Source organism: Corvus kubaryi, unplaced genomic scaffold, assembly GCF_017639235.1.
Source record: "Corvus kubaryi isolate FWS band 111438036 unplaced genomic scaffold, C.kubaryi_AGA036_p1.0 split1-131, whole genome shotgun sequence".
NCBI lineage: Eukaryota > Metazoa > Chordata > Aves > Passeriformes > Corvidae > Corvus > Corvus kubaryi.
The window spans coordinates 23,910,788-23,925,114 of record NW_024582073.1 but is presented as its reverse complement, the minus strand read 5'-3'; the positions used below and the strand labels follow the sequence as shown (position 1 = coordinate 23,925,114).

Here is a 14,327-nt window from a genome sequence, read left to right as displayed (position 1 = left end):
TGGAGTAGTAGATGAATTGGTTGCTCAGAACCAAATCATCCATCTCTTTTCATGCTGTGTGGGTGATATCATTGCTTGCTGCCCAGATGCTCCATGAATCAAGGGATGTCACCCACCCTCGGCATATAGATGCACTGCCCTGTGCTCTTCCAGCAGGGAATTATTTATAACAGGGCAATGTGTCCTGCAGTGGTAGATTGTGTGGAGTTATTGATGGGGAGGAAGGCGTCCCACAGCATTTCTCATTTCATGCATGAATAATTCCTTCGTCCTGACACGTTTTTGCTCCCCCACGCCTGGACCTTGTCTGGTGCACAGGGATGCTCATGGATGTCAGGAGTGTCAGTGTCAGGATCTCTCGCATCTCACCCAGTTTCTGTAGCCATAAACTACACTAAAATGCCATTGTTTTGTAGGAGCCCTCCAGGAATGCCTTTTAACTGAAGTCAAGTGTAGAGTTACTAGCAGAACTTGTGGGAGCTGTCATGCAGCCTTGCTTGAAACCAAGGGAAACTAGAAAAGTGGAAAGGAGAGAAACTCAACACAGGGGAAAGATGGAGGTAAGGAGGGATAATAGGATAATGGCATGCCTCATAAACACAGACAAAAATCCCTCCCCATCCTGGCTAGCTGGGCAGCTGCAGTCAGTGACAGGGACAGCTGCTGCCTGTCCTTGGTTAGTCCCTGCACCCAAGCTGCCTGTGTCTGGCTGGGTGGCAGTCGATGTGCCACGTCTGTGCCCTAACCTCCTCCCGCAGGCAGCATTCACATCACGGCAGACAAGCTGTCCCCAGAAGAGCCTCCTTCCTCCCTTGATGCTGATGTAACTCGGCTGCTCTGCCCCGTGTTTCACTGAGGATGGAGGGGAAGGAGGAGGGAGAGTTGCCTCAAGTGCTGGGTAGTTCCTCTTCTCCTTCTTCAAAACCCAGACAGCATAAAAGGGCAAGAATTTAAATGGCATCAGCAATACACAGCCAGCTGTGGGCTGGGGACTCTGTCCACTTGCTGCCATGTACAGCCTGTCTCTCTTAAAGTGATGTATATAAATAATGCTGGCAGGAGGAGAGCCCAGACACTGAATTTGGGGCTTTTTAACAGGTTATTGGTGAATAGGTAAAAGTGGCTCTGCACTGGGTCCTGATTCCTTCTGTACTGTCCTGCTCAGACCACCCCTGCTTGGCACAAGGAGCTGCTGTTCTAGCCAAAATCACGCCAAAAGATGGCACAGGAGATTGAACAAGTGGCTGCAAGGGCAAATACTTGAAGCTCTGTCATGTGACAGTGTGTTGCTCCTCCTCTGTGCCAGTGTTTCTGTGTGGTGGTGTCACACCAGGCTGTGCTGCAGTCAGGGGGTCACAGGGAGGGGTCAGGGGGCATTTGGATCTCTGGGATTAGCAAGCCTGTCACTTTTGGCAAATCTTTATGTAGGTATATTAAGAGCAAGGAACACAGGCAATTGCAGACCCTGTCCTATGCGCAGAAATTATTTTGAGCTTTTTGGTGTTTGGATTTTTTTCTTTCTTTTTGCCCCTTCATAGCTGCCTGGGGAAAAATGTAGGCGAGGGATGTTTGCCCTGCACAGGATGCTTTCCTGGCTCTGCTGTAAGGATGCATATGAGCTGGTGCTGTCCTGGTGGGTTCCCAGCAGTGGTGATGGAAATTGCTGAGTGTCTCTGCCAGTCCCCTCATCTGGGTGATGCCCCAGGGACATCACCTGTGACAGCTTTGAGCCAGTAGCAGAATTGCTCACATTTGTGTTTCTGTGACATGCCAAAGCAGAATTGAAAGTCACAGTTTCTGCTTGAAGGGATATTGCCTTGAGAAGTTGCATGTCTGGCTAGAAATTATGTTCCACACATAAGCCTCTAAGAATTAATGAGAGGTCGGCTGTGTACATAGCAGTGCCACCCCTGAAGATAAAGAGGGAAGACTAGTGTGCTTCTGGGCAAGATTTCTGTCCTTGCCCTGTGCTGAGCTTCCAAGGAAAACTCCTTGCCACAGGGATGCATCCATGCAAAATTGGCACCAACAGCTGGTGGTGGCCATAGGAGCTGTTCTGTCCTCTCTCCAGCCCTAAGAAAAACAGGGATAAATTTTACCTGTCTCAACCCTCACCCCACAGTGTGTGGGTGCTGGCACTAGGGAGGACCCAGGTGTGAGTTCAGGAAGTTTTGGGGGCAGCAAAGCTTTGCCTGCTCTTGTGGGAATACTAGAATTTTCTAGAAAACAATGTATTTGAAAAGTACATGGAAGATTAAGCTTTGCTTTTTCAGAGAACACAATTCTGGGGCTTGGGGTAGTGGTCCCTGCATGCTGAGGGCTTAGGAAAGCTGTTGGAACCCGCAACAGTCAGTCATGTGGGACTCATGCTGGTGAGGAAGGCTGACGTCTCTGTCCCCCCTCCCTCCTAGCAGTACTCTGCTACTGCTTTTGGCTCCAGTCTTTCCACCCATCCACCCACCGGCCTTTTATTCATCAAAAGGTGTAGAAGAATTTGCAGCAAAAATAAATGAATTTATTTTCACCCACCATCCATCCTCGTCGGCTGCGTGGGGGAGAGCTGCGCAGCTCATGACAGTGGAGGAGGGTGGGAGAGGAGGCTTGCAGGCACAGCCAGAGGATTGCATGGCATGTCCTCCTCAGCAGGAGCGGAGGATATGTGGCCAGTGTGGTGCCACCGCTGTGGGGACATCCTCGGGATGTGGCGCCAGCAGTGATGTGTGGAGTCTGAGGGCAGCCCTGTGCTGTGGGGATGGGTGGATGGATTAGAAGAATGCCCTCTTTGGTCTTCAAAAGCTGGGAATCATCCTTAAATTTAGAGCAGAAAGACAGTGCAATCTTGTGCGCTTTCAGGCCCTGAGGAACCATGTCTGACCTTGCTGTGAAGCATGAGCAAGCCAAAATCATGTTCCTTGGCACTCAATGGTTCACAGCCATTTTGTGCCTTTTTCATAGGTGTGTGCATCACAAGGTGGCTTGTTGCTCTTTTTATGGAATGGTTTGGCTTAGAAGAGACCTTTAAAGGCCATCTTGTTCCAACCCCTCTGCCATGGGCAGGGACACCTTCCACCAGACCAGGCTGCTCAAAGCCCCATCCAACCTGACCTTGAACACCTCCAGGGGTGGAGCAGCCACAGCTTCTCTGGGCAGCCTGTGCCAGTGCCTCACCACCCTCATGGTAAAAAAAATTCTTCAAAATTATATCTTTTGACTTGAGTTCCTGATGTCAAGATTGCGTGGTGAAGCTGAGGGAGTGGAGAGAGCTGAGGAAGGTGGTAGTGGGTTTTCCATGGCTGCTTCTCCTCACTTTTGCTTTTGGCAGCCTGGAAGGAGGCAGGGGAGAGTGCTCGGTGTTTGGCGGGAAACAGCTGGTGCCTCTGCCAAGTGCCTCCAGCGCTTCAGAGCGGTGTTCACAGGGCAGCTGTGGTTAAATGCAAGATGTCCATGAAGAACCGATCCTGGAGTGAGATGGAAGAGCTTTGGATGACCACAGTGATGGGTTGACAGAAGATGGAGGCAAGTGAGGGTGAAGGCAAAGACAGAGATGCTGCCACAAGATGAGTATCTGGAAGGGCAGGGAGAGTTGTAGCTGTCAGGGTCTGTGTTTATCTTTACAGCAGTGATTATTTTCAGATAGCATGTGAGAGAGTAAAACGTCAGCTCTTGCTAATAATAGCACTGCAAACAAGGCTGTTGCTCATTACTGACAGCTGAGATGAAGTTAGTTTTGTTTCATCCTAGGTACAAAAAAGTGCAAAAACAAGCCGTGCTCTGAGTTGATATCCTCAGTCCAGAAAAGGTGAGGAGGAGACCCCCTCCCAGCCCTGGGGTGTGGCAATGGTTTTTCCAGGGTGCTTCCACACTGCTGCTGGAAGAGTGGATATGGTGAGGAGCTGCAGCTGGCTGGCATTCCAACCCAAACTATCCTAATCATAGGATAGTTTGCATTGGAAAGGACCTTTAGAGGTCATCTAGTTGAGTCTAGGTAAAAAGCAATCTGAGGGGAGGACCTTCAGCATTCTTGCTCTGAAACTGGAGGGTTTTCCCAGAGGAGGAGGGGAAGTCTCATCCCAAGGTCAGCAGCTTGTGATGTGATCCCAAGACAGCTTTCAGTAGCAAATCCCCATCTGAATGGGATGCAGCTGCCCGAGGAGGGATTTGACAACCCCATGGGGGAAAACTGTTCCAGGGCTTGTAGCCACCTTTGGGAACTTGAGGTGTCTTTAGTAGGCTGAAGGATCTGGCTGCTGGTGATCCTTGGAGCAGACACAGACATGAGGAGGACAGCAGGGTAGAAGTCTTGGGGATTGATGGCACTGGTGTAAATGAGATCTGAATACAACTCGCATTGTTTGAGCAGATGTGTCCTGTCTGTGGCTAATTATAAGTGTTGTGTGCACAACACACACTGGGAAATGTGCCAGATACTATTTCTTTTCACGTTGAATTCAAAATCATTATAATTAAGCTTTAAAACTGTAAGTAAAATCTAACAAGGAGTGCAGGTTTTGGTGTCATGCTGCTTGCAACCGGATCCAGTTCTTGCTAGGATGGACAGGTGTGGGAGTATGGAGAGGATGGTTAGAAGGGCTGGGAATGTGAAGGGTTTGGTGGCTCTGCTGTAGTGGGTATGTCCAGATTTGGGTTTTAAATATTCAGAATACCTCAAAGTACCAGAAACGTGCCATTTTACAAATGTGGGAAGTGTTGCTGAGTGAGCTTTAGCAGCCTCTCAGGTTTGGTGGGCACAGGGAAGAGGTGCTTGCTAAGAAGAGAAAATAAGGAATAAAAGTGGGAAGCAGTCGTGGAAGCAATTGTGTAACCTCAGGTTGAGAGGAACCTAGGTTGTATCTCTGGTTTGACGGAAAATGAGGCAGACTTGCTGAGGAAGCAGCTCCAGGAGGAATTGCTGTGCATGGGCCTGGATGAGGGGGATGTGACTGCTGTGCCACCAGCTGCGGCTCAGTGGACACCAGCTGATGGCTCCTTTGTGGCACCTTTGAGGGCTGCCTCAGGACTGGGGCCCTAGGGAAGCATCCCACCCCTGCTCCCCAAGCATGGGAAAATTCCCGAACCTCCTTTTTGGGACTACGCCACAGGAGCAGTGGCCATGAATGTAGGGTGAGGATCACTGTGGCCCTGATGTTTGGTGTGCTCGCTGTGTGCCCAGAGGTGTGATGGATGGGCTGGGAAGTGAATTGGGCTCAGCCACCACGTGATGAGCAGGTTAAAACCAGCAGTGAGCTCTCCACCCTGTGATTTGTACACAGAGGGAGGGCGGCTGCTGGATTTCAGTGCTTGTAGGTGTTCATCTGGGGTCATGTCTGAATAAATCACGTTCTGAGATCCAAGTGAGTGCTGGAGAACAAGTTGCACTGTCAACGCGGCAGCAGACCAGAGACATCTTAACTGTTCATGATAAATGGGTCAAAATGGGCCCTGGTGTTTTAAAAATTAGCTGTTGGCCTAGATAGCAGTAGCACAAGGATTGCTTGCAGTGGAACAAGAGTGAGCATGGCTGGGGCTGCGCATTCCGCTGAATGTGGGGATGAGCCTGGTGTGCTGAGGTGAACCTGGGCTGGTTCCCCACGCCTTGTTTGTACCCAGCTTTTCCTTGGAAGCTGAGCTGTGCCACAGGGAAGCGGGGAAGACCTTGGGCATCTCTTTCAAATGGTTTCATAGAGTCACAAGGTGTATTTGTCCTGCAGGCAGCAGCTGCAAAGGCGCCTCTACCACCCCATGCTTTGCTCTCCTCCAGTGACAAAGTACTCTGAGTTGTCTTACTCATGTTTCCCCCTGGTTTTTGAGGAAGGGTGGTCCTTTACCCCCCCTGGGCTGTGTAACTCTGGTCTTACAGAGATGTGCCGTGCATTTGGGTTGGAGCAGTAGTCAGAGTTGGTGCTGAAGATGGAGCTGCTGCCCAAGTCAGGTTGTCTTCTGCTTAGCACCCAGGAAGAAGGCCATTGCCTGCACCAGGGTTTTCTCCTGTCATGGGGTCTTCTTCCTCTGGATGAAGACATATTGCTCCAGAGCACTGAAAGTCAGTGCTTTTTATCTGGGCAAGAGACCTGTCAGTGCCCATGGTTGGCTGCTGTATTGAACAGTGGCTTTCTTGAGTGATGATTAAGCAACTGGTCAGGCCACACCTTGAGTACTGCATCCAGTTCTGGGCCCCTCAGCTTAGGGAGGATGTTGAGATCATGTCCAGAGAAGGGTAACAAGGCTGGTGAAGGGTCTGGAGCACAAGTCCTGTGAGGAGCAGCTGAGGGAGTGGGGTTGTTTAGGCGGGAGAAGAGGAGGCTCAGGGGAGACCTTATCACTCTCTACAACTCCCTGACAGGAGGTTGTAGCCCCTGTGCATTTTCCTTGGGAAAACATTTCCTTCACACTGTCAAGGGAAAAGAGAGTTTGGTCCTTAGTTATGGAGGTCACCTGTCCCCATGTGTGACCGGTGATTTTGGACCCTGCTCCCAGATGTGTGTTTGGCAATGGGCATTTATCCATCCAGGGTGGCCAGTGACTACATGTGCTGCTTTATCTCCCACAGGCTCCTGCTTCTGGGTTGCCGTCCTGGACGGCAATGTAGTGGGGATCGTGGCAGCACGGGGCAACGAGGAAGACAACACCGTGGAGCTTCGCCGCATGTCCGTTGACTCCAACTACCGCGGCAAAGGGATCGCCAAGGCCCTGGGCCGCAAAGTGCTGGAGTTTGCCATGCTCAACAACTACTCCTCTGTCGTGCTGGGAACCACGGCCGTGAAGATGGCAGCCCACAAGCTCTATGAGTCCTTGGGGTTCAAGCACGTGGGTGTTGTCGAACATTATGCCCTGCCAGGGATGACACGCTCCTTACTGGAGAGAATGTTTTTCCAGGTCCGCTACCACCGCTACCGCCTGCAGCTGCGGGAAGAATAAAAAAGCCCCCAACCAACCAAAACAAAACAAAAAAGTATTTTTTCCCCCCTTCCTCCCCCTTCAAAAATAATAAATTACCCTTCTATTTCTCATCACCGTTGATTTGCCAGTTTTGGGTTAGAGTTTTTGTACCCTCACGTCACGTTTTGGTTTGCTCCGTTCAGCTCGATGGGCCGGCCGAGCAGCGCCCCTTCCTCGCATGCTGTAGGTGGTGGTGCTGGGAGTCCTGCGACCCGGCGGAGCAGAGCAGCGGCCTCTCCTTCCCAGGTACCTCCGTAAAGCACAGAAACTTACTGCAAAATAGTACAACTGCTCTGGTGTACATAGTCCTCTCCTTTTCCAAGTGTAAGATAACATAGTGATGCATTCATAATAGTGCAGAAATATTACTTGAATGCAGTTTTCAGTATTTCACACACCAGTAAGTAGAATATGCATTCCTCTTACCGTAATCTACTGGTTAATAGTTTTCAGAGAAAAGGTGGGGGGCACGCCCTGCCCCCCGCCCCAACCCGCTTGCTACAATGCATGAAGAGGAAAGCGCGTGCACGCACTCAAACACATCGCACTGCCACCACGGCACTGGTGTTGCACTTTTTTTGGATGTGCCTCATTCTGCCAAATGTCTGAGAGACCCTGGGTGCATCCGGTAACCACGACTCCTCTCCACCTCCCCCTCCTTCCTAAGCCAGCACAGACTCGGACCGGCTGAACTGAGCCCCATTGTACCATAGTGTGAAGTTAAGATCAAACCTAAGTATCTCCTGCGCTGTTCCGTAGCCACGCGTAACCTGCAGTCCTGGGCCAGACTCCGCATGTGCGTTGGACTTTCTCTTTGCTGCCTTTTGGGGGTTTTTGTTTGTTTTCATCTTATTTTTAAGGGTTATTTTTTTGTTGTTGTTGTTATTTTTAGTTTTGGCTTTTGCTGAATGGTGTCGTTGAGGCGTAATGGAGGCTGCAGTTCCTATGGCAACACATTTGCACATTAATGTGCGCACCAAATCTCACCAATTCAGAGAAGCAATGTGTGACAGATAATAGCATTTTGGGGAGCGCCGGGGTGGGGGGGAGCGTACTTATTATCTTAACCAGCTGCTTGTTTGATAAATGTAGATGGCCTCACTGCAGCCTTCCATCAACGGTAATTAACTGCTTTAATGATGTCAGATTTGTGAATTGTACAATGCAAAAAGCAATGCAAAGCAGATTCGGCATGTGTCTGTACCCGGTATGTATGTACAGTGCCTGCCAACTAAAGAATAACCAAGACTACAGCTTCTTCTAGCCTGAGATATCAACTTTTATAACTTATTTAAACAAATAGCAACTTTGCATGAATTACATCTTGGGGAAAAAGAAGACTGGTAGGTTTTAATTTTTAAAGCGTGGTATCAGAGGTATTACAGAAAACCATTTCTGGCTGCACTTAATTTTCAGTGGGTAGAGGGGTTTGGCTCTGCTAATACATTTAAAGGGAAAACCCCTTTAGTTACTGGGAAAAAACAATTATTATTTTGTCAATTATTATGTGTGTGGTGAGGGGGGAACCCTCCCACCTCATCATGATGGAGTTGGTGATGGGGTAGAGCATGTGTTAACCATGCTTGCAAATACAATGGAAGAGTCAGCAGGAGAGCCCCAGGAGGAAGGAGCCTTGGGGTGTGTGGAGAGGACAGGAGCCCTGGAGCAGATGGAGGGACAGACAGCACAGACCTTGGACATGGGGTGCTGCCTGTCCCACTCCTACTGGGACCTGCCCTTTCCTCTCCAGCCGGAAGCTTTCCCAGCACTGAGACGTGGCCGGTGATGCTGACAGAGAGCAGAGGGGCTCAGCCCATCCCTGCAGGGCCATGGGCCAGGCACTGATGCTGGGGACGGAGGAACCACTTGGCACAACCCCAGTTGCTCTTTCAGTGCTTGGCTCAGTCCAGCCTGTGAGGAGTCGGAGGGGCTGAGTCCCAGCGTGTGTCCCAGCAATAAGGGGGTAATGAGGATGGTGAAGGACACTGTAGCAAGAGACCATGAGTTTAATTAACAAAATTTCTGTATGGGGCACTATATTTTTAAAAGTCTTTCTATGCTGTACATTTCTCCTGAAGCTGAAATAATGTACTGTTGGTAGGGGTTCTTGTATAGTGTACAGAAATCGGCAGAATATTTTCTTGCTGCATTCAGTGATTTATTAACCGAAGTAAAACAGACAAATATAAAGTGTTAGCAAAAGTTGAAAGAAAAACAAAACACAAAAGTTTGTGCCTTTTTTAGTTTATTTTTCTGTTGCTATATAATCACTGCACTAAAACCTTTCCAGAGGGGTAAAAAAAAAAAAAAAACAAAAAACAAAAACTAGTCTCTTAATAAGGGAGGAATATGTAAAGTCTAAATTGATCATTAATTTTTTTTATTAGGCTATTTAATTAAACTAATGTTGCTGGTTTTATTTGATACCTGTGCCTTTGTAATAAAACTCCACATCCTGTCAGAAAATCCAAACCTGGAAGAAATCCCACCAGATCCCACAGACACAGAAGTACCGTCAAGTTACCAGTATTTTCTTTTAAAACGTGTAAATTTTAACTGATGATATTACAGTATCTGATCGTAATACCTGTTGAGTTTCCTGGGGAAGAGGTGCTTTGGAAAGGTGTGGCTTTGGGGGTGCTGTCTGCATTCCTCCCTGGCACATGGAAATGCACTGATAAGGATTGAGTTGTTGCCAGTTGGCCAATAGCTGCCAAGAAAATTTATTCCCTTAAGGCTTCTGCCAGTTGCTTTGTGACCAGGCTTTTTGGAAGAAATCCAGCTGGTTGCTCCCAGCTCTCCAGCCAGGACAGCTTGTTTCTGAAGGAAAGGGCTGACTGCCAAATAGGCTGGGATTTGCTCTCCTTGGAAGAGGGAGCAGGCTGCCAGAGCTGTGTCCCTCGTAGCAGTGGTGGGACAGGGGTGCACAAACTCCTATGTTGTTGCTGCTCTCCCCGCCCAGAGCTGCTCTGAATAGGATTAGGCAAGGATGGACTTTAAAGCACTACATGATACTTTTGTTTTGTCTGCATTCATGGAAAGTTTCCCTAAATGTGATAGCTCAGGCACAGCTCTGGATTCAGGGTTGCTGGGTTCTGGACCAGGCTCACCTGCTGCCAGGGAAGTGTGTGGGCAGGCCACAGTGCAGCTACAGGGGGACACATTGAGGTCGAGCTGCCTTTGGCAGATCCATCCCTCTTCTCTGCATCTTTCAGGGTGCACTGGTTTAAACAAAGTGCTTGGAGAAGATCAGTACAGCCCTTTCTCTGAGCCTGAACATCATTTTCTGATTCTCCTCATCTGAGCTCAATGGCTGGATGAGCAAGCACATGGTGAGGAGCAGCACAAGGTGGTTGTGGGGTTGGTCCCGAGCAGAAGAGGTGGTGATCTGGACCTACTGCCAGTCCATGAGTTTTGATTCCAACAGAGACCCACATCAGTGTGAGATGGGAGGGGATTTTCCTGATTTATTTTGGGGGTTTCTCTTTCCAGCGACGATGCTGGCTAGGAGTGTGTGGAAGAGTGGAATGTCTCTTGGGTTTGAGCCTCTGCTGGTAAACATGGTGGCTAAGGAAGACCAGTTCGGATTCAGGTGGAGGATGTGTTAGAGATGTGAAGGCACTGCCCATAGCTGCTCTTACTTTGCAGTGCAGGTGGGCTCTCACAGCCCCCTGCCCTCATGCTGCCTGCAGAGATGCATTTTCCTCACCTGGCTGCTCTCTCCTTAGAGTGGGGCTTTTTTTTTTTGCTAATCCCTGTGCACTAGACACTGCTCAAGTGTCCTTTGCTTGGAGGGGCCTGGGACAGAGCCCTTGCTCCCTGAGGAAAGCACTAGGTGTCATGTCCAAAAGTTAAAAGAAAACAAACAAAGGAGGAAGGAAGGGAAAATTTGCATTACTGTGGCTGAGGTCCACAGCCTTGGGATTGCCCCAGCCTTCCAGCACAGCCTGGGTGGGCCATTCCCAGTGGAGTGAGTGGGAACTCCCTCCACATCCTGAGCAAACTGGCATCTCAAGCACATGTCATATTTGGCAATAAGCTCTCCGAGAAGCTTGGCCCCGAACAGATCCAGGCTGATAATGCTAAGCAATCAAACCAACAAAGAAAGTGGTTTCTAACCTAACTTGAAACCCTTAAATTTGTATTTGTTTTAAATTCATGCTGTGTTTTCCCTCTGTGCAGCAGACAGCACCTGCAGGATGCTTAGGAATGGCAACCGTGTCTCTGCTAGGAGATGCAGAAAGGTCCAGGGCATTGCCATCAGTGGAAAGCTGTTCTTTTCCCTCCCCTCCCTGTCCCCATGCAAGATGTGGGATGCTGTTTCTGAGAAAGCCTTTACCTTTCTCCAGAAGTGATCCTGCCTCGTGGTCCTGTGTGTGGGTACAGCCTGCAGCACTTGTTTCAGAATTGCCTTTCAGCAAATGCAAGGACAAATGACCCTGGGGACATCTGTCCCCAGGGTTGGGACCTGGGGTCATTTTGCCCCTGTGTTCCTCCCCATGGGAAATGAGGATGATTCTTGAGGTCATGATGTCAGAATTTAGTAGTCCCTGTGTAGGAGAGGCAGGGACTAAGGGTCAGCAGGTGACAGCTGGGGTTGGGATGTGCCTGGTGGGGTCCTGGTGCTGCACACCTGCAGTGGGAACAGGAAGTGTTTGGTGCCAGGGGGGTCTCGGGCCCTGTCCCTGCTGTGGCCAACTGGGAGAACAGAAAGTGCTGTGGTCAGAATCCCCACGGGAACTGCGGTTCTGCAGAACCTTGTCCCGATCCTTGCTGCTGCTGTTGCTCACTGATCCACACCCGTATGTGATGCAGGTCTGCTGCCTTTTAATTTGCCAGATTTGCTGGCTGAGGTGGAAATGGGTAGAAACTGACTGCAGGGACTTCCAAATTGCCAAACACACAAAGGCAGGAACCAGCTCTGGTTACCTCTGAATTAACAATCTCACTTTGGGTGTGCTAGGGCCTGTGTTTCATTAGTGCTGGTGTGATGCTCTTGGTATGCACTCTACTTAAAGCTTAATAAAGGCATTTTAATTCCACACTAACTGGAGTCTTGCAGTGGAATATACTGTACCACATAAAGAAAATGAAGTAATGCTAAGTGTTAAATAAGCTTTAAAATGCAAAAGGAAAATTTTTGGGTTTTTCTCCCTCAAAATAGATCCACATAGAATCTTGAGAAAAAATTGGTGTGCTCTTGCATCCCTCAGTCATAGAGACTATGCAATAGAGCTTATGCTTATCTCCCACCAAAACCTGTTACCCAAATGGTGCTCGGGAGTACCTTTCATTAAAAATAAACCAGATTAATTTGAACAACTGAGAGTTTAGTCAAAACACAGTATTGTTTAAAATAACAAGCTCCAAGTCAGAATTTGGAGTTTCATCACAGTTAAAAATCATTGTTCAGTGCTGTCTTTGTATTGCACAATGGTCACCTGCAGGAGAGAACATGCTATTAACATCTAAATAGTAGAAGACAGAGACCTAGTGAGACCAAGAGCATAACAAATACATAATGCAACTGTAAATTTATTTACGAGTAACACGTTTGAATGCAGAAGCAGCTACTTCTATGTAAGCATAATGAAATTATAGCTAACATTGTTTCCAATTTCTTTTCCTCCAAAGCTTAATCCTTTTGCCTTGTAATATGTATATTTGATTTTTTTTTTAATGTAATTAGGTTTAACAAAGCATCAGTTGCTTTGTGAGTTGTACTTATGATTGTGCTGGGCTGTTAGCTTTAAGCAGTTTGTGTGCTTGTATTATTTTATTAAAGCAAAAGTCTTCTTGAGACAAATGCAGTAAAGGAAAAAAAATATTTTTGGTAGTGTTAAGCAGATGTGTGATATGCATTTGGAAAATGTCCAATGTCAGTTTAAAAAAAACCCAACAAACAGGCTAAATTGCTTCCCAGAACTGCTCATGTTTAAGGCAGTGGCTTACTCACTCACGTCTGAATAGAAACTTGGATTCCCCCAAACAGCCCCTTACTCTGCATCTCCTCGCCGTTGTACAAGACCAGTGTGAAATGAGTCTTGTGTTTTCTATGTTCAGCATAGTCTGTACTGTACTTTGTAATGGGAAGTGGCTACAAGTCCTCAAAGAAAAAACGAACCTATTCTAAAACAGCAATAATTACCACTGTAAAGCAAAAGAGCACGTGGGGGAGAGCCCAGGGAGATAGTTAATGAAGGTGATGCTGTTAGGAGCACACTGGCAGCAGCGTGTTCCTAAGGGGTGCTGTTGCACCTGGGGAGCAGGATTAAGTACTAGGGAAGGCCATCAGTCTCTGGAACTGGATGTCACCTCGGCAGAGAACCTGCCCATGTGGGGTCCCTAGAGCCGAGTCATTGTGAGCCCTTACACAGTGCAGGTTTTTCACCAAAGTTAAGGGTGAGTTATTGCAAGTGCTGTTCCTGGTGGGACAGACATAAGGAAGAGCTGTCAGAGTCACACAGAGGAAGGTAAATGCTCATTGCCGCAGTCTTGTACCCCAGTGCAGTCTGCTACTGCACTTCTGGGGCTCAGCAACGGCAGAAAATAGAATCAATTACTCTTATTTTCTGTGGAGGGAAGCAGGAGTCAGCTCTGTTGGAAAGCTGTTTGCATACCATCAAGGTACCAATGCAAATCGTTCCCCTGGCGTGGTAGGGTGTTAAGATGTGTGCAAATTATACTTTGGTGTGCTTTAGGCTTTTGAGCTCCAGCCTACAAAGCGTGACCCCGATGCAGCGAGGTCTCTCCATCGGCAGAGCCCCGGGAGCCAGCCAGCTCTCGAGGGACAGCAGGGTGTCCTCAGGCAGGGGCAGGCGAGGTGCTCTGGACAAAATGACTTGTAGGTACTTAAGTTCTGTTCCTGATGGCCGCTGTAACTGTGAAAATTAACCAGACCTGCTGTGATAAATTTGGTTATATAAGGTTTATTTGGTTAATTTTTTATAAGTGAAAACTGAAAAGATGAAAGAGAATTGTAATATGAAAGCAACTGCTGTAAATAATGTACGAATGAATAAAATCTAAAACTTATGTCAGTTTTTTCCTAAACTGTACTGCTGTCAAGTTACTGATGTGCAGATGGTGCCTGCATCTTTTCCAGCTCCCCAGTTCCAGGATGGGCAGACACCACTCATTCCTGCTTCCATTGATAACAGGGATATCTTTTTGTGTCTCATGCGTGTCCTTAGATTGCATTTCCATGCTATTCCAGCTCATACTGCCATGTCCAGAAGCTGCCCACAGTAACTGTGGAGAGAGCCCTGCTTGGGACCCTGCCTGGCCCTGGCCACCAGGCCCAGGGCTGCCTCAGGCCACCTGCCTGGTTGAGTACTCACCCCAAATCCCCCATGAGATCAGAGGTAGCCCTGAGGAATGTGCCACTGGAG

The 14,327-nt window shown here is 48.4% G+C and overlaps 1 protein-coding gene across 1 annotated transcript in view; it reads left to right on the top strand.

Annotated features, from left to right (window-relative positions):
- The window catches only part of NAT8L (N-acetyltransferase 8 like), a 33,002-nt gene extending 19,013 nt beyond the window's left edge, over nt 1-13,989 (top strand). The window contains exon 3 of the mRNA XM_042053298.1: nt 6,548-13,989. Coding sequence (XP_041909232.1) covers nt 6,548-6,915 — 368 coding nt within the window. The 3' untranslated portion in view covers nt 6,916-13,989. The remainder of the gene's footprint in view (nt 1-6,547) is intronic.
- The last annotated feature ends 338 nt before the right edge of the window (nt 13,990-14,327 follow it).